A 17,742-nucleotide genomic window follows, 5' to 3' on the forward strand; every position below is an offset into this window, starting at 1 on the left:
AGACACATGGTCCATCCTAGGGACGGGAGGCATAAGCTGTCGCAGTGTTCAGTTGATCTGTGCTGCAAGTATGTATGCAAAGAAGCGAGAGTGAGCGACCCGGATAGCGTGAGCTCCTTAGCGGCCTGGGGTGAGGATGACTGAGTGCTGCGTCTGCCCGGGGTGCAGGTGGAGTGACCGAGCCGGTTTCCTGACACCTGTGAGGGCTCACGACACTAAATTTGAAACTTTCCCAAAAAGCTGGCAGGCAGTCGGACCACTGACTCAGAACCACGACTAGACAGTGTCCCTCGAGCGCCTGTCAGGAGCTCACGAGTGATGGTGAAAAGGAGTGAGCCCGCTGGAAAGTCAGCCTGAGCACAGATGGGAGAGAGGTGCATCCGAGGAGAAGGGGAGAGTGCTAGAAGCCGCAGGTCTGCAGCTGAGCACCCAGGCCCTGCAGTCCTCGGCGAGATGCTGGCTTGGGTCACGTGTGTTCTCAGGAGACAGGCCTCCTTGGGACCTGCAGGGGGAATGAGAGCAGTGCATCCTGGGAGTCCAAACACCTCCCCTAGAGTGCTGAGGAGCGGAAGGCGGGGCATTTATGGCAGGGGGCCTTGCCGAATGAGTAAAACTTGGACATTTGCACATGGCAGGGCACTTCAGAAAACAGAATTAAAAGGTTTATTGGTGAGCTGGTGCTGTGGTGCAGTGGGTTAACGCCCTGGCCTGAAGCGGCGGCATCCCATCCGGCTGCTCCACTTCCGATGCAGCTCTCTGCTATGGCCTGGGAAGGCAGTAGAAGATGGCCCAGTTCCTTGGGCCCCTGCACCCACTTGGGAGACCTGGAAGAAGCTCCTGGCTCCTACCTACGGATCAGCTCAGCTGTGGCCATTGCAGTCATTTGGGGAGTGAACCAGTGGATGGAAGACCTCTTTCTCTGTCTCTCTGACTCAAATAAATAAACCTTAAGAAAAAACGTTAATTTTGTGGGAAAAAATGAAGTCTGTATTTTGTTTTGTTTTTGCTTTATTATTATTATTTTTTTATTTGACAGGTAGAGTTATAGACAGAGAAAGACAGAGAGAAAGGTCTTCCTTCCGTTGGTTCACTCCCCAAATGGCTGCTATGGCCGGTGCTGCACCGATCCGAAGCCAGGAGCCAGGTGCTTCCTCCTGTCTCTCATGCGGGTGCAGGGGCCCAAACACTTGGGCCATCCTCCACTGCCTTCCCGGGCCACAGCAGAGAGCTGGCCTGGAAGAGGAGCAGCTGGGACTAGAACCCGACGCCCATATGGAATGCCGGCTCCAGGGGATTAATCAAGTGAGCCACGGCGCCGGCCCCTTGTTTTTGCTTTTTAAGATTTATTTATTTATTTGAAAGAGTTAGAGAAAGAGACAAATACTCCATCCACTGGTTCACTCCCCAGATGACTGCAATGGCCAGGGCTGAGCCAGGCTGAAACCAGGAGCTTCATCCCATCTCCCACTTGGGCAGCAGGGGCCTGTGTACTTGGACCATCCTCCGCTGCTTTCCCAGGCATGTTAGCAGGAAGCTGGATCAGAAGTGGAGCAGCCAGGACTTGAACTGGTGCCCATATAGGATGCCAGCGTTGCAGTCGGCAGCTTTACCCACTACGCCACAGCACCGGCCTCTGGGTAGTTTTCATAATACACATTTTTCGTGTCCTTTGGAGAGAACAGTGGGAACAGCAGTGTGAGGGAACGGCAGCCAGTCCGGCGTCTACATTTCCATTTGTTTAAACAGCTGCTGCCCGGGGAAAGGACCTGGGTGTACAGTGGTGGAGCACACTGGAGTGATGTGTGCAGAAGGGAACCGTGGAAAGTGGGCCAGTGTAGAGGGGCCTTTAGGCTAAGGAGTTCAGTCTGTATGTCATGGACACTTGAGAACCACTGGGTGCTGTGTGTGATTATTATTTTTAAAGATTTATTCATCTGAATATCGGAGTTACAGAGACAGTGAGAGGTCTGCTACCCACTGGTTCACTCCCCACGATGGCTGGGGCTGCGCCAGCCCAAATCCAGGATCCGGGAGCTTCTTCCAGGTCTCCCATGTGAGTCCCCAGTACTTGGGCCGTCTGCTGCTGCTGCTGCTTTTCCCAATCAGAAGTGGAGCAACCAGGTCACAAACTGGTGCACATATGGGATGCCAGCATTGCAGGCTGTGGCTTTACCCACTACTCCACACTGCCAACCCCTACAGTTTATTACTAAATCTAGCAAGTGAAAGAGGGTATGAAGACTTGGACTTGAACCATGCCAGAAATAGACAATGGTTTGGGAGAGAGTTTACTGGAATGGAGACAGTAGGAATGGAAAGTAAGGCCTGGTATGAATGGTTAGGGCCAGGCTGGCTGTCAAGGCACGAGTTTGGTAGTGGACAGGTCGGTAATAGTCATCCAGTAGAGAAACCAGCTTTAAATGTATCAAGAGGAGGGTCTCCTGGAAAAACGGTGAATGTGTCTTTGAACTTGAGTCTGTGCCTCGTGACTGACTCCTAGGCGTCTGTCTTAAAGTCGACAGCTCGCTTCTGTTACTGAAGGGAAGTTCAAGCACAGCACAGCAGCCCTTGCAGGTCTCAGGACCCGGAAGTGGAGGAGCTTCCCAGAGAGGCCCTGGGTCTGATGGGAGGAACACGTGGCCACGCTGTGTCAGCCGCTGAGCGTGTGTGCTGCGGATGACTCGCCAGATGGGGTCCCCACCCTGCTGGGCGCTGCTGCATCCACTCAGCTGCTGTGACTTTCAGGGCTCGTGGGCTATTTCTGTGGCCCATCCTTTGCTGTGTGAACCCCTGCCATGAGATTATCCCCAAGTGCTCTTGTATCCACAGCACACCTAAGAGGTTTCTGTGAAAACCAGATAACCAGTAAGTTGTTCGAACTCAAATGAGATATCTTCTCTGCCTGACCTGAGTGCTCTTTGGTGCTCACTTGTAAGAATGTCAAGTACCTCCCAGGCTAAACGTAAAACTCAGGCAGTGACTCTTTCCAGTGATGGGCACAGGTGAGGACCCAGAGCCATGTCAGCTGCCGGCTTTGCCTCCTGTTCAGCACCTGCCTGAACTAAACTCTGAGAATTTCATTAGTGTTTTTTTTTTGTTTGTTTGTTTTTTGTTTGTTTTTTTAAGATTTATTTTATTTGAGAGGGAGAGACAGAGAGAAAGGTCTTCCTTCTGTTGGTTCACTCCTCAAAGGGCCACAACAGCTGGAGCTGTGCCAATCTGAAGCCAGGAGCCAGGAGCTTCTTCTGAGTCTCCCATGCGGGTGTAGGGGCCCAAGGACTCGGGCTTTCTGAGGCTATAGCAGAGAGCTGGACTGGAAGAGGAGCAGCCAGGACTAGAACCCGCACCCATATGGGATGCTGGCGCCGCAGGTGGAGGATTAACCAAGGGAGCCACGGTGCCGACCCCTGCCGGCCCCCATTAGCGGGTTTTATTGAGGTTTTGCTTTCAGTTCACATTGCAGGAGTAGCTCCTAGCTTCTGGGATGAGGTCTGCAGCTCCCAGGAACTGTTTGCAGAGATAATTGTTGGTGTGGTTCCTTTATCTCAGACTCTGAAGGCCTTCTTAAAACAAAGGAGAAGAACCAGAAGCTTTACAGCCGGGCGCAGCGGCACCAGGAGAAGAAGGAGAAGATCCAGAGGCACAATCGCAAGCTTGGCGACCTGGTGGAGAAGAAGGCCACCGACTTGAGAAGTCACCACGAGCGGCTGGCGCACCTGCGGCGCTCCCACGTGTTGGAGCTGACGTCCGTCATTTTCCCCATGGAGGAAGTAAAGACTGGCGTGAGGTGCCGTAGCCAGGGTTTGAATCTAGGAATAGGTCCAGTTGCAGACCCTATTTCTCAAGTATGTCAGCACCTCTCACTGGACCTCGTGGTGGGCTCCTTGGTTTCCCTGGCAATGAAACTTAGGTCTTCTTTGCCTCAGCAGGCAGCACCTGCTGCAAGAATTGGGGAGGCAGCCGGGCGAGGGGTGGGGCCCGGGCTTATGTCCCCCAGCTCCCAGGTGCCCTGCTGGCTCAAGTCCTGATTCCGAGCCATGTGATGCACACTGTCGGTGGCAGTCCCACCCAGGCTGTTACTGTGTGATGTGTGAGGCACATGCTTGAACCCACAGTCTTACTTCCATGTCTGTCAGATGGGAATTGGGAAATGCCTACTTCCCAGGCCCATCTATGGGAGCCAACAAGGGCAAGCACCCAGTGTTCAGAGCGTCTTAGGTGGTGGGTGCTGTGTGCTCACTTAGCCTTGTCCAACTCAGTGCCTGTGTTAGCCACTGTTGAGCACTGGATATTGCGACATTGGTCCTGGGTAGTAGTATATGGAGACCGTGAGGAGTGAGTGAGTTGGACAGGAGTGTTCCCCTGCCTGGCTGCTCCTCGTAGTTCTCCGGGGACTTCTCCAGTCCGTCCCACAGTCCTTGTGACGACACCACTGCTGCTCAGCAGGCTTGGAGAGTCCCACGGACAGCTTACCTTTGCTGTCTCGCTAACCGCCATGATCTCAATCGTTTTTGTGTTTGTGTGAGTTTTTAAAATTTACTTGGAATTTAAAATTTTTTAAATTTATCTTAGAGACAGGGATTTCCCACCCACTGGTTCACTTCCCAAATGCCCACAACAGCCAGGGCTGGGCCAGGCTGGAGCCAGGAGCCAGGAGCACCATCCAGTTCTCTCTCATGGGTGGCAGGGGTGCCACTAGCTGAGCCATCACCTGCTGCCTCCCAGGGTGCACATTAGCGGGAACTGGACCCAGATACTCCAGCATGGGATGTGGGCATCGCAGATGGTGTCCTGACCAGGTGCCAGCCCCTGTCGCCCATTGCTGCTTCAGCTGAGGGTTGCTTGTCTCTGCTGGCCACTCACTCTCTGGGACCCTGGCCGGGCTCTGACAGTCTGCACTATGGCTAGTCTTGGAACTTTCCTTCCTGTGTTGCTGCTGTCTGCCCTTAAGTCTCTCCCCAGAGGTGGCTTCCCAAAAGCCTCTGCATCTGGTGCTGCTTCTGACATTAGTGAGAGATGGCAGAACAAGTAAAAGGCAGGTTCAAAATAGGCAGAATAGAAAGTTCAGAAACAGACACTCAGGTGGCATTTTGGATCGGTAGGGTAGAAGTTAGATTATCCAAAAATGGTGTAGACAGCTGGCCAGGCTTTGGTAGGGGGTGGGAGGAATGGCAGAACAGAAACATGCAAATTAACTTCTGGTGGGTCAAAGATTCCAGTGTTCCAGCACACTATAAGACAGTGACCAAGACACTGTTGCACATCTTAGCAAACCTGCAGCTGAATGCAATGTGTGATAGTGCATTGGCTCCTGGGCCTCAGAAAGGGCCCTAATATCAGCAGTACGATAGAGATAGAGGGGTGAACCCGGTTAGGAAACGAGTTAGTAGTAATATCAAGGTGTTAACTGCCTGATAGGGATCATCGCATAGTCCTGAACTGATAATTTGGGGAAGTTGGTAAAGTCTATAGAGGACTTTAAAATCCCTGCAATTTTTTGTAAGACTGAAATTTCCAAAAACAGAAGATACATAGATGGGAGCCAGCGTTGTGGCATAGTGGGTTAAGCCATTGCCTGTAATGCAGGCATTCTGTCTGGGTTGCCGGTTCATGTCCTGTCTGCTCCACTTTCAATCCTGGGAAAGCAGTTGAAGATGATGCAAGTCCTTGGACCACTGCCACCCACTTGGGAGGCCCAGGTGGAGCTTTTGGCTTCTGCCTGGCCCAGCCCTGGCCATGTTGGCCATTTGGAGAGTGAACCTGTGGACAGAAGATATCTCTGCCTTTCCCTCTGTCACTCTGCCTTTCAAATAAATAAATATTTATTTTATAACATTTATTTGTAAGGCATAGAGAGATCCTCAGTCCACTGGTTCACCCCCTAGATGGCTGCAACAGCCAGGGCTGGACCAGACCAGAGCCAGGAGCTTCCTCCAGGTCTCCCATATGGGAGCAGGGGTCCAAGCACTTAAGCCATCCCCCACTGCCCTCCCAGGCATCTAGAGAGCTGGATCAGAAGTGCAGCAGCGAGGACTCCAGCTGGTGACACAGATAGGAGCTTAACCACTATGCTATAGCGCTGGCCCCAGTGCATCTTCATTAAAAAAAAAAAAAAAAAAAGATATACATACTCAGAGATCTTCGCAAAGTTCATGGAAAATGCATGTCATCAAAACCCATGCATGAATTTCCCAAAATTTTTTGCACCAAAATAAACTTAGCTTTGCTTCCATTTCTTGATTGTGTCACACACACACACATTATCTGTACACAGGGTCATGTGCCCTCTGACCCATCAGTGACAGGTCACGTACATAATGATGGCCCCATGAGATCGCATTGCCCAGTGATGTCATAGCCATCTTCGTTTGTGTGGGCGCTCTGCGGTGTTTGCACTGCAGTGCAACTGCCTGCTGACTCATTGCTCGGAAGGGATCCCTGTCATTTGGCAACACGTGATGCCGCGTGTGTGCATGAATGCACACATGTGTACTAGAAGAGACGGCGTGGCGAGAAGCTTTCTTCTCTGTGCCTGTACTGGTTTATAAACATCTTTTTAGCGTGTGTTACATGTAATGCTGGTAATTTTTTTAAGTTGGTGGTTTCAAAGTTATGCTTAGACTATTTCTCATCCGTTTGCATTTCCTGGAACTTCTTGGTGAGAAGAAGTTTGATCCTAGCGCCCAGGCTTGGCTGTGACAACCAGTCAGGATGCCTTATATCAGTGTTACAGCCACAGATAAAAAGGTTGAGAACCGCCGGCCAGGAGCACAGAGCCTAAACTTGGTGCAGCATCAAAGGCCCCTCCTGCTCTGCTGTTCTCTTCCCTACTCTTCCACACCATTTCTTGGCACCTCCCTTGTGCATCCCCACACCAGCCATGCAGACCTCCCCTGCTCTCCCACTCTGCACATCTGCACCTGCTGTGATGCCTCATCGTGGACTGTTGTGCCATCTGTAGCCATCGGACTTCCCATTCAGGGAATGTGTGCAGTCCCAGCTAGTTCATAGTCACACTAACAGATTTGCACAAGTGGCTCAGAAGCCACAGGGTAAAATCTCTGGTGCCTTGACACCCTTCAGAAGTTCAAAGGAAAGACTCCAAACTGTATTAATTAATAGTCACTATTTTCCACCTTGCACTTGGAGTTAAAAAAACAGCTTCACTTAAGAATGTCCTTGAGGAGGCAGTCAAAATCAAAATCAAAATCTTGAGTCAGGTGTGCACGTCTTTAAAGGATGCAGTATGGTGAGACGGGTGGTGTGTGTGGAGCATGGCTGTTTCCTGTTTTTCTCAGTTTTAATTTCTAATGCAAATAAATGTCAGTAATCTAACCCAGAGCATGTGAAGAGGTGTTGAGGCCAAATAGGCTGCGAACCTAATACTTGGGGCTCTTGCTCCTGGGGCCATCTTCTCCCACTTCTCCCACTGTGCTCCTGTGCCAAGGCTGGTTGGATCTTCATCTCTGGTAACAGTTAACTTATCTCTGCCAGGGCATTTCAAAACACTCATGGAAATTGAAAGATTTTTTTGGTGCAGAAGATTTTGAAATCCATGCATGGTTTTTTCTTTCTTTTTTTTAAAGATTTGTTTGTTTATTTGAAAGTCGGAGTTACACAGAGAGAGAAGGAGAGGCAGAGGCAGGGAGAGGGATGTCTTCCGTCCGCTGGTTCACTTCCCAAGTGGCTGCAATGGCCAAAGCTGCACTGATCCAAAGCAAGGAGCCAGGAGCTTCTTCCGCGTCTCCCACGTGGGTGCAGCAGCCCAACACTTGGGCCACCTTCTACTGCTTTCCCAGGCCACAGCAGAGAACTGGATTGGAAGTGGCACAGCTGGGACTCGAACCAGAGCCCATATAGGATGCCTGCACCACAGGTGGTGGCCTTACCTGCTGTATGCGGCTTGTGCTTTTCAGAGACCCTGCGGACGTGTCCTCTGAGAGCGACAGCGCCATGACCTCCAGCACCGTGAGCAAGCTCGCCGAAGCGCGGAGGACCACCTACCTGTCGGGCCGCTGGGTGTGCGATGACCACAATGGCGACACCAGCATTAGCATTACAGGGCCTTGGATCGGCCTCCCCAACAACGGGGACTACTCTGCCTACTACAATTGGGTGGAAGAGAAAAAGACGACGCAGGGGCCTGGTGAGGAAATATTCTTTGAAGTTGCACCTGTAGGTACACCGAGTGGGTGACCGCGTTAACTACTGCTGAAGTGCACGGTTCCGTGGTACGTACACCGAGTAGGTGACCGCGTTAGCTACTGCTGAAGTGCACGGTTCCGTGGTAGGTACACCGAGTAGGTGACCACGTTAGCTACTGCTGAAGTGCACAGTTCCGTGGTAGGTACACCGAGTAGGTGACCGCGTTAACTACTGCTGAAGTGCACGGTTCCGTGGTACGTACACCGAGTAGGTGACCGCGTTAACTACTGCTGAAGTGCATGGTTCCGTGGCATTTAGTGCTCTCACAGCATCTCACAGATGACACAACATGTCATCTCCCCAAAGGGAAGCTCGTGGCATAGAGGTGTCACACTCCCCCCAGCGCCTGCCGGTCCTGAACACCCTCTCAATGGAGGAGGTCACGGACGCTGTGGCCTCGTTCACTTAGCGCAGTGTTTCCGAGGTCCGTCACGCTGCTGTGTAGGTGGGCTCCTCTTACGGCTGAGGAACATTCCATTGTCGGCTGACTCCTTCCTCACTTGGACCAAAGACGTCTTTTTAAAACATTTCAGCTTGGAGGGTTATTCCTGCTTTACTGCTATGAAAAGACCTCACTGTTTAAAGGAGCGATGTTAGCGAATTGAGCCCTACTCTTTAATAGCTCACTTTGTAGCATATGTGTCATCACAGTCCTAAGTGAAGGCTGAAATACACAGTGGAAAAACCATTCAAACCCATGCAGTGTCCCGGGTTGGGAAGGGTTGTCGTTTAGTCGTTCAGCAAACACTTAGCACCTATCCTGTGTCATGCGCAGTGCTGGCCACTGGTGATGCAGAGGTGACCAAGATGGGTGTGACTGTCCTCTGGCAAGGAGAGCAGGAAACAGTAATGATCCAAGGGGCCGGGTAGTGAGTGTGTGCCGTGGAGGGAGCCGGTGGTGTCAGGAGGGACTTCTCTGAGGAGGTGACATCTAAGTCCGGCATTGGTTAGTCTGATGATGCAGTATCAGACCCAGTGACTCAGCCTGTAATCTTTTTTTTTTAAGATTTATATATTTATTTGGGCTGGCACCGTGGCTCACTAGACTAATCCTCCGCCTGCGGCACTGACACTCCAGATTCTTGTCCCGGTTGCTCCTTTTCCAGTCCAGCTCTCTGCTGTGGCCCGGGAGTGCAGTGGAGGATGGCCCAAGTGCTTGGGCCCTGCACCCGCACGGGAGGCCAGGGGAAGCACCTGGCTCCTGGCTTCAGATCAGCACAGTGCACCGGGCACAGCGCGCCAGCTGCAGCAGCCACTGAGGGGTGAACCAACGGAAAAGGAAGACCTTTCTCTCTGTCTCTCTCTCACTGTCCACTCTGCCTGTCAGGAAAAAAAAAAATCTATATATTTATTTGAAAGTCAGAGTTACACAAAGAAGGAGAGGCGCAGAGAGAGAAAGAGAGTCTTCCATCCGCTGATCACTCCCCAGTTGGCCACAACAGCCGGAACTGCACCAATCCGAAGCCAGGAGCAAAGAACTTCCTCTGGGTCTCCCACGTAGGTGCAGGGGTCCAAGGACTTGGGCCATCTTCCACTAATTTCCCAGGCCATAGCAGAGAGCTGGATTGGAAGTAGGGCACTCAGGACTTAAACCAGTGCCCACATGGGATGCCGGCACTGCAGACAGCGGCTTTACCGGCTACGCCACAGCACTGGCCCCCCAGCCTTTAATCTCATTTATGCCAATGCCAGCCCGTTTAACCTGTGTGCTTATGTAACATCCCACCCAGCAAAAAAACATCAAGACTGGTCCTTTTCTACCTGGTGCTTCTGTTAAGTCGGGAGTAAAAGCGTCAGGAATGTTAAAAGCACACATCTGTCAGCTTGGTTCATGACTGTTTTTGCGGAAGTTAAAGTTGTGTGTGTGTGTGTGTGTGTTGTTTGCATCCTTCAGACATGGAGCACAGTAACCCCGCTTACACCATCAGCGCCGCATTGTGCTATGCCACCCAGCTGGTCAACATTCTGTCTCACATACTAGACGTGAACCTTCCCAAAAAGCTGTGCAACAGGCAAGTAGCTGGGGCGGGGCGGGGTGGGGGGGTGGAGGTCTTCCTCAATGTAAGTGCTGTCAGGATGGGAAAGGCCTGCCTGAGATACTAGGTCTGTTTCAAAAGATTCCTGCAAATGTTTCGTTATCTGAGGTCACACACAAAGGCTTCGAGAAGACCACAGAATTCTCTCGTTTGAAAACATAAGAAAGGGGAAAACCAGGATATTCCACAGAGGTTAAAATTCAAAAATCTTCAAGGATAGACATTCCCCGAGGTCCCAGGGAGCCCTCCCTCCGTCCTCCACCTGCGTGGGCAGAGTGCTACAGAGGAATCCTGTGTGTGCGCCGCCTGTGGTCGCTGTGAACTCGTCCTCCCGAGAGCAGTGTCTGTGGTTGGACGGTTTCCGTTAAGGGCACTGCCTAGGAAAGCAGAGGGCCCAGGCTGGGCCTCGAGGCGAACTCCAGTGTGTCGGCGTGCCCTTCCAAGTGAACGACAGACAGGCCGACCGCGGAGCTCCTCCCCCAAAAACGTGACTTCACAGATTGTGTGCTTGCTTCACAGTGAGTTCTGTGGGGAGAATCTCACCAAGCAGAAATTCACCCGGGCAGTGAAGAAGCTGAACACAAACATCCTTTATCTCTGTTTTTCTCAGGTATGCCAAGTGTGCTGTGAGCTTACTTTTAACTGCTGACATAGTTGAAAATAGTAATCGACTCTTGGCTTTTTCTAGCATGTGAATTTAGATCAGTTACAACCGCTGCACACCCTCAGGAACCTCATGTACCTGGTCAGCTCCAACTCCGAGCACCTGGGCAGGTAAGAGGGGTGTTCGTTGCCTCCTTGAAGGGTGTTTGTGGGACTGGAGGGGTCATTCCTCCTTCGTGATCAGAGCTAACAGACGAGGCACTGTTGGCCACTGGGCCGTCACGCACATGCCGTAGATTGTGCTATTCCCACATAACAGAGCGGGAGAAACGGAAGTTTAGCATGAGGTCGGGGCCGGGAACACGGCAGCTAGCGTCCCAGCACACGTCGGGCTGGCTCCAAAGGAGTGGCTGCTCAGGATGGTACCCCGTGTGCGGCATGTCATCCCCTCAGCAGGTGAAAGAGGAAACGTAGATCAGCCTGAGCAGATGCCAGGGGGAGCTGATGAGATGCAGCCCCTGAGAGAGGAAAGAGACACAGCAAGCTAAAGCTCCACTATTCAGAGAGGCTGTCGGTCATATCAACCTTCAGGAGAAGTTGTGCGTAATGACAGGTGACTCACGGTGTTGGCGGAAGCCAGGAGGCAGCCGTCAGGGCTGTGACGGTCGCTGTGGAGACCAAGCCCAAGCCAGGGAGGTCTGAAGAGCAGCACAGCGTCTTGGTACTGGGCAGACATTGAGTTGACATCATTGTAGGTAGGTAGTTACCGAAGTGGATACCCAAAGAGTAGGAGACTATTAAGGATGACAGTTCCGTGCGGCGATGATGCAAAGTCAGCTTACAGCCATCAGTTGCTGTCTGATTTGCTAGCAGCCAGTTACAAAATGCAGTGGAAAAAAGAGCCCTGTTACTGTGGCAACAAAAACGATCAATTACATAGCAAGAATCCTTACAAAAGATACGCAAAACTGAGGCTTTTCGTCTTGTCTTTCTTGCATGCCTGCAAGGCTCTGGAGAGGAGTGTGGGGAACTAAAGGCAGGAGGCAGTGAGGGCTGTTGGGGCTTCCTAGGATGCCAAGGCTTCCTCCTAGAAACAATGCCACTTCTAAAAGGCAAGCTGATCAGAATTTCAACAAATACTTCTTGGAGCTTTGATGAGCTGATTGTAGCTAGAAGCACCGTCTGCAGGGAAATTAAGAAAAAGAACAGGCACAGGCGTGGCCCCTTTCCTGATAACATCCAAGTGGTAAGCCAGGTTGCTGTTGGCATGCAGATGTGTGGAGGGGATAGGGGATGCTCACAGAGTTCTGAAACAGACCCTGGGGTGTGTGTGGGAACAGAACCCAGGGCAGGGGCGGCCTGGGGAGTCCGGTGAACGTAGCTCAGCAGTATCGAGCCAGTTGGGCATTCATGGCCGGGGGGAGTTGGATCCATACCACATTCCATACACAAAAGTAAATTCCAGATGCTACAGGAGACCTTACTTAGAAAAACTGAAATGACTAAGAGGAAGGGCAGTGTTTATGATCCGAGGGTGGGGAGGGAATTCCCAAGCAAACCACACAGGAAAGGAGTTACACTTTTCATTTTGTAAAAACTCTGCCTGACTCTGGCCAAGCATGACCTAAGCAGACTGAAAAGTCGAGCAGTAGACAGCTCTTAGAGCCTGCGGTGACAGACAGTGGAGTAAAAATCCAGCCTAGGTAAAGAAGTCTTTTCAGTCAGTGAAGACAGTCTTTGAGAAAAATAGATTTTTTTTTTTTTTAACAGGCAGAGTGGACAGTGAAAGAGACAGAGAAAGGTCTTCGTTTTCCGTTGGTTCACCCCCCGAATGGCCGCTGCGGCGCACCGCGCTGATCCAAAGGCAGGAGCCAGGTGCTTCTCCTGGTCTCCCATGCGGGTGCAGGGCCCAAGCACTTGGGCCATCCTCCACTGCCTTCCCGGGCCACAGCAGAGAGCTGGGCTGGAAGAGGAAAAACCAGGACAGAATCAGGCGCCCCGACCGGGACTAGAACCCGGGGTGCTGGCGCCACAGGCGGAGGATTAGCCTATTGAGCCGCAGTGCCGGCCAGTCTTTGAAAAAAATAGACAAAATTCACACAGGCAGCTCCCACAAAGGAGATGGAGTCAGCGTTTGAGTAGAGTCTTCTACCTCAACCAGCACCTGCACTGATGCAGGCCAGGAGGGCAGCTGGGCCGGCCTGGCCGTTCCAAAGGCCCTGGGAGCTCAGTGGGTCCAGTCAGGAGGCGGCTGCCCAGCAAGAGGGGGCGGGTGGGAGAGGGTGGTGCTGAGCACCTGGGCTACCACGATGCGTGGGGGCCGTGCCGGGAATGCACGGGGGCTCCCTGGGATGGGCAAGGCTGCTTTGTGCCCTGTGGCTGGGGTTCCTGCTGGCTGCCTTGTAGCAGGCTGGTTGTCTGGCTCCGTGTGAAGGTGAGTCAGGATGCAGGCAGCTGGTGGGAGAGGAGAGGCCAAGGGACGCAGAGTCAGGAGCTGGCTGGCGGCAGGGTGCTCACCCCATCACCCCCGGCTCAGCGCCTGCAGTGGTGCGGGCCCGGAGGGCAGCTGGGGCAGCCTGGCCATTAAGAAGGCTCAGGGCTTCTGGGCCACAGGCCATGATGGAATGCGGGAGCGCTCTGGGGCACTGCGTGTCTCATCTGTTAAGCTCTGGTAACTTCCCCTAGTGCCGTTCCCTGGGAAGCCCCGCGGCAGCGGGGAGGGATGGGGTGACTGCCCACCGCGGGAGGTGTGGCGCCGGGCATGCTGAGTGTGCCGGAGTGGGGAGGGGGCCAGAGCAGGGGCTCCTGTTCTTGGCAGACAGCGTGGCAGTAGGGACCTTGGGGACACAAGAATACAGTACCGCGGTGCACGCCTACAGAGGAGCGCTCTAAGTGGCTGTGTCATTGTGGGCAGTGAAGGTGGCCTGTGCCAGGGGTGCACAGGCTGCTGACCGCGGCCGGGAACCTTGGCTGACCGCTCTCTCTGCAGTCCCGTGAGCTTTGATTTGGGGCAGGGAGTGGCACTTTGTGTACCATCCATGACTTCTTGCGCTGAATGTTGGCCAGAGGCTGTGTGCCGTCTCCGGGATGTCGTGTTCACTCCCAGCGTGCACACTGCGGCTGTGCAGAGAGCACAGGCTTTGGGGCCCCCGCCCAGCCCCTATGCAGCGTCACCAGCGTGGCGGGGAGGTGTGGCGCTGTGCCCGTGTTCGCCCTGGGGGAGAGAAGCCACTTGCAGCCCTGGCGCCAGGGCGGTGCAGGCGTAGGTGGGCGTGTGCCGGGCAGGGGCCTGGGGACCATTCTCAGGGGCCCCTCCCTGTGTGCACGCAGGTCGGGACCCTTCGAAGTGCGCGCTGACCTCGAGGAGTCCATGGAATTTGTGGATCCTGGAGGCGCCGGAGAATCCGAGGAGAGTGGGGACGAGCACGTAAGTGATGAGGAAACCGACCTGGGCACGGACTGGGAGAACCTGCCCAGCCCCCGGTTCTGCGACATCCCTTCCCAGCCCGTGGAGGTGTCCCAGAGCCAGAGCACCCAGGTGTCCCCGCCCATCGCCAGCAGCAGCGCGGGCGGCATGATCTCGTCCGCGGCCGCCTCCGTGACCTCCTGGTTCAAGGCTTACACCGGCCACCGCTAGAGCGCATGCGCCCGCCGCCGCAGCTTGGGACCGGGCAAGGTCTCCACCGCACGCCAGCGGGCCCGGAACTGCAGGCAGCGAACCCGTTGTTCATTGTTTGGAAGCAGGGAGGCAGCGTTTGCCAGGGGACCTGGGCTGCTGACCCCCCTGCTTAGGATGGTAAATAGAACCCAGCGGCCAAAGGCCCTGCTCCCCTGCCCCACGCTGGTGGGAGGAGGAGCTGTGGGTGCGGCCGCTCCGTTGAAGGAATCCGACGGTCTCCGAGACTGTTCCCCAACTCTGTAAGTTTTAGAGCTTGGTGAACCACAAGGAAGTGATTCTTACTATTAGGACTTGAAAGGTAAAAACTGTTTAACGGGATTTTTTTTTTCCTGGTATTTTATTTTATTTTATTTTATTGGTGCAGAGAACCAGCAGGCAATGGAAATACTTGCTTTGTTTGTAACTTGGTCAGCTTCGGCAGGTAGACGAAGGGCTTTGGTTTTGTTTGGGAAGGGGGTCTTGTCTTGACATGGTCACAGATCATTTCATTTGTGTGTGTCCTGGCTCAACAGACATTCCTGCACCTCTCTTCCCCCACACACCAAAGAAATTAAGGTCTCGTCCTTAGGACTCGCACCCCAGACCAGGAGCGATCCTCGAGGTTCGTAGCCGAGTCTCTTGTGTTCCGAGGGTGACCAAGCCTGTCTTAGCGGGCCTGACAGATCATCCCCCTGCACCATGTGCATTTTGAAGTTGAACTTCTCTCCATGAGCAAAGCTAAGCCCTTAGGGTCTTTCCCTTAGGTAAGCTAACTGCCTGCTGGGCACAGGTCAGGCTCAGTGTCCGCAGGCAAAACCACCCTGCTTGCTTGTTCCCTAGGGGTCGGGTCGGTGTAGCTTCTAGGACGCGACCTGTGCTCAGAAAAGCAGAGCAGGGCCCTACAGCTGATCCTGCTCTACACCAGGGAAAGCTGGCGACAAAGAATTTCCCCTCACCAAGAGATCATTTTCAGCTACTGTGTCTTGTCATTTCTCTTAGTGACAATCTTACAGGAAAACCCTGAGAGGCATTATGTACAAATGTGTAAGTAGTTTATTTTCAATAACTGCAACAACAACAACAAAATCCCCTGAAAATGACTGCTCCATCTTCTTCGTGTGATTAGCATGAAGGGACCGCAGAGACCACCCAGGCGCGCGTCCCACCCAGCAGTTCTCTCCCTGGCATTGTGACGGCTCCAGCGTTGCCTCCAGATCTGAGGTGCTAAGTAGCTTTTGCTATTGACACATTGGGTGTTTGGTAGAGGCTGGGGAGGAGCTGCAGAAGAGGCAGTCTGTCCCTTTCAGGAGTCCCAAGGTCCCTGGCTCTGTGCGTTTTCTCCACGGGGAGGCACCAGGCTTTTCCCCTCGCGCCTTCTTACACAGCCAGTGCTGGGCTTGCGTTTTGCTGTCCAGTTCTGGAGTTCATAGAAAGTGGATGTGGCAGACTCGAACACGTGCCCGGTGACCTGGACGGCTCCACGCGGCCACTGCTTCAGGCCCTCGGAAAGCAGGGCGTAGGCGCAGGAGTCGGCCCCCCGGGAACTGGGACTTCGTAGACTTCCGCTGAGCTGCACAATGGCCCTGGTTCTCTTAAGAAGCCTCAGAGCCAGCCAGGAGCATGGGGGGAAGCTAAGGTATCCGGGGCGCTCAAACTCAGTGGGAGTAACTAGGTCAAACTTGCAAGGATGTGGGGAATGTGGGGGTTGGGGGGTGTGTTTTGTTGTTAACGTCAACTTGAGGCACTTTATGTAGGGCGAGGTGGGCGACCCCTGTGGTGGGTGAGCGCCAACATGCTGGCTTACACCGCTGAAATATTTTGGGTTTCATGATTTTGCACTGGATCCACCCTGTACATAGTCTTACATATACATTTCAACCACTGTTTCTTCCTCCTCTCTATTGCTGCTCCTTAAGAATCTCATGTAGGTGCCAGAACTGTATGTAAACAGCTTTTGAAAAAAATGGAAGCTGTTTTTTTTTTTTTCTTCGAAACAAAAGCCATAGAACTTGGTCCTGTTTTCCATTTCTTGAAACAAGGTAATGCTAACAAAAACCCACAGGCACCAAATAGGCTGCTCACAGTGGTCTGTTAGAGACCTTTCTTGTAACGGGATATAACTAAGAAAAGTTTGCACATCCGTAAGTCAAGGGGAAGAAGAGCCTCAGTGGGCGTGAGGGGCGGGATTCCTGCGCGGACTCGGGGCCGGGCGTGGGGCCAGTGCTGCGGGAAGGGCCCTGTGCCCAGGTCGGGGCACACCAATGTTTTCTAAACTTTTATTGTATTACTGCAATAAACCTTTTAACGGGACCTTGCTGTTTCAGCCTCTGCCTTGTCTTTCGTACGGTTGCACTGAGGGAAGCAAGAACTAGATCTTCCAGTTTTCAAGGAAAACACCCATTACTAGTTTTCAAATTTTGGATCATGGTGGTATTAACATGGTAAGGTGGGAAACTGGTTTCCAGACACACGCTTTCTCGAAAGCTGTGGCTCTCTTTGGGAGCCATCATTTGATGCATGGGACCCACAGCGACTGGGTTTCATACAGCGGAGCCCTGGGGGAAGAAGTGGACCTGTTCAGGACAAGAGGCCGGGGCTGGAGAGGCCTGCTCAGGCTGGGAGGACTACACGGGGTGCATGCGTCCCCGTTCCTGCCCCGTGGTCTTGGCGGGCCACAGCTGGGAGACTGCTTATCCCCATTGTTGCATCCTGTTTGCCGCAGGTAGGAAGGGCCAAGGTTAACTATGTCAGCAGTGGTTGGCAGGGCACTTGGAAGCTGTTTCCAGAAACTGTTCCAGGAACTTTGAAACTGGGCTGTAGTACAAGCCGTTGTGCCTGAGCTGTGGAACTGTCTGTGAAAACCGCCAGCTTTGTTCCAAGAGTGTGGTGGGAAGAGGCCTTGGACCAGGATTCAGTCTGCTTAGATCAAGTGACGCCTTTTGAAACCAGAAGCTGCCAGTGGGACGTCTTTCCTTGAATAAAGTGAATGATAGAACAGCAAGAGGGGCCAGCACTGTGGCACAGAGGGTAAAGCCGCCGCCTGCAATGCCGGCATCCCATGTGGGCGCTGGTTCGACACCTGGCTGCTCCACTTCTGATCCAGCTCTCTGCTATGGCCTGGGAAAGCAGTGGAAGATGGCCCAAGTCCTTGGGCCCCTGTACGCACATGGGAGACCTGGAAGAAGCTTCTGGCTTCAGATTGGTGCAGCTCCAGCCATTGTGGCCAGTTGAGGAGTGAAC

At 53.2% G+C, this 17,742-nt stretch overlaps 1 protein-coding gene across 1 annotated transcript in view; it reads left to right on the forward strand.

Annotated features, from left to right (window-relative positions):
* Positions 1–17,742, forward strand: part of ATG14 (autophagy related 14) — a 39,393-nt gene extending 21,651 nt beyond the window's left edge. The window contains exons 5-10 of the mRNA XM_062205074.1: positions 3,550–3,787; positions 7,917–8,146; positions 10,100–10,217; positions 10,761–10,851; positions 10,930–11,015; positions 14,175–17,742. Coding sequence (XP_062061058.1) covers positions 3,550–3,787; positions 7,917–8,146; positions 10,100–10,217; positions 10,761–10,851; positions 10,930–11,015; positions 14,175–14,481 — 1,070 coding nt within the window. The 3' untranslated portion in view covers positions 14,482–17,742. The remainder of the gene's footprint in view (positions 1–3,549; positions 3,788–7,916; positions 8,147–10,099; positions 10,218–10,760; positions 10,852–10,929; positions 11,016–14,174) is intronic.

The sequence above is a fragment of the Lepus europaeus genome, chromosome 11 (assembly GCF_033115175.1).
Source record: "Lepus europaeus isolate LE1 chromosome 11, mLepTim1.pri, whole genome shotgun sequence".
NCBI lineage: Eukaryota > Metazoa > Chordata > Mammalia > Lagomorpha > Leporidae > Lepus > Lepus europaeus.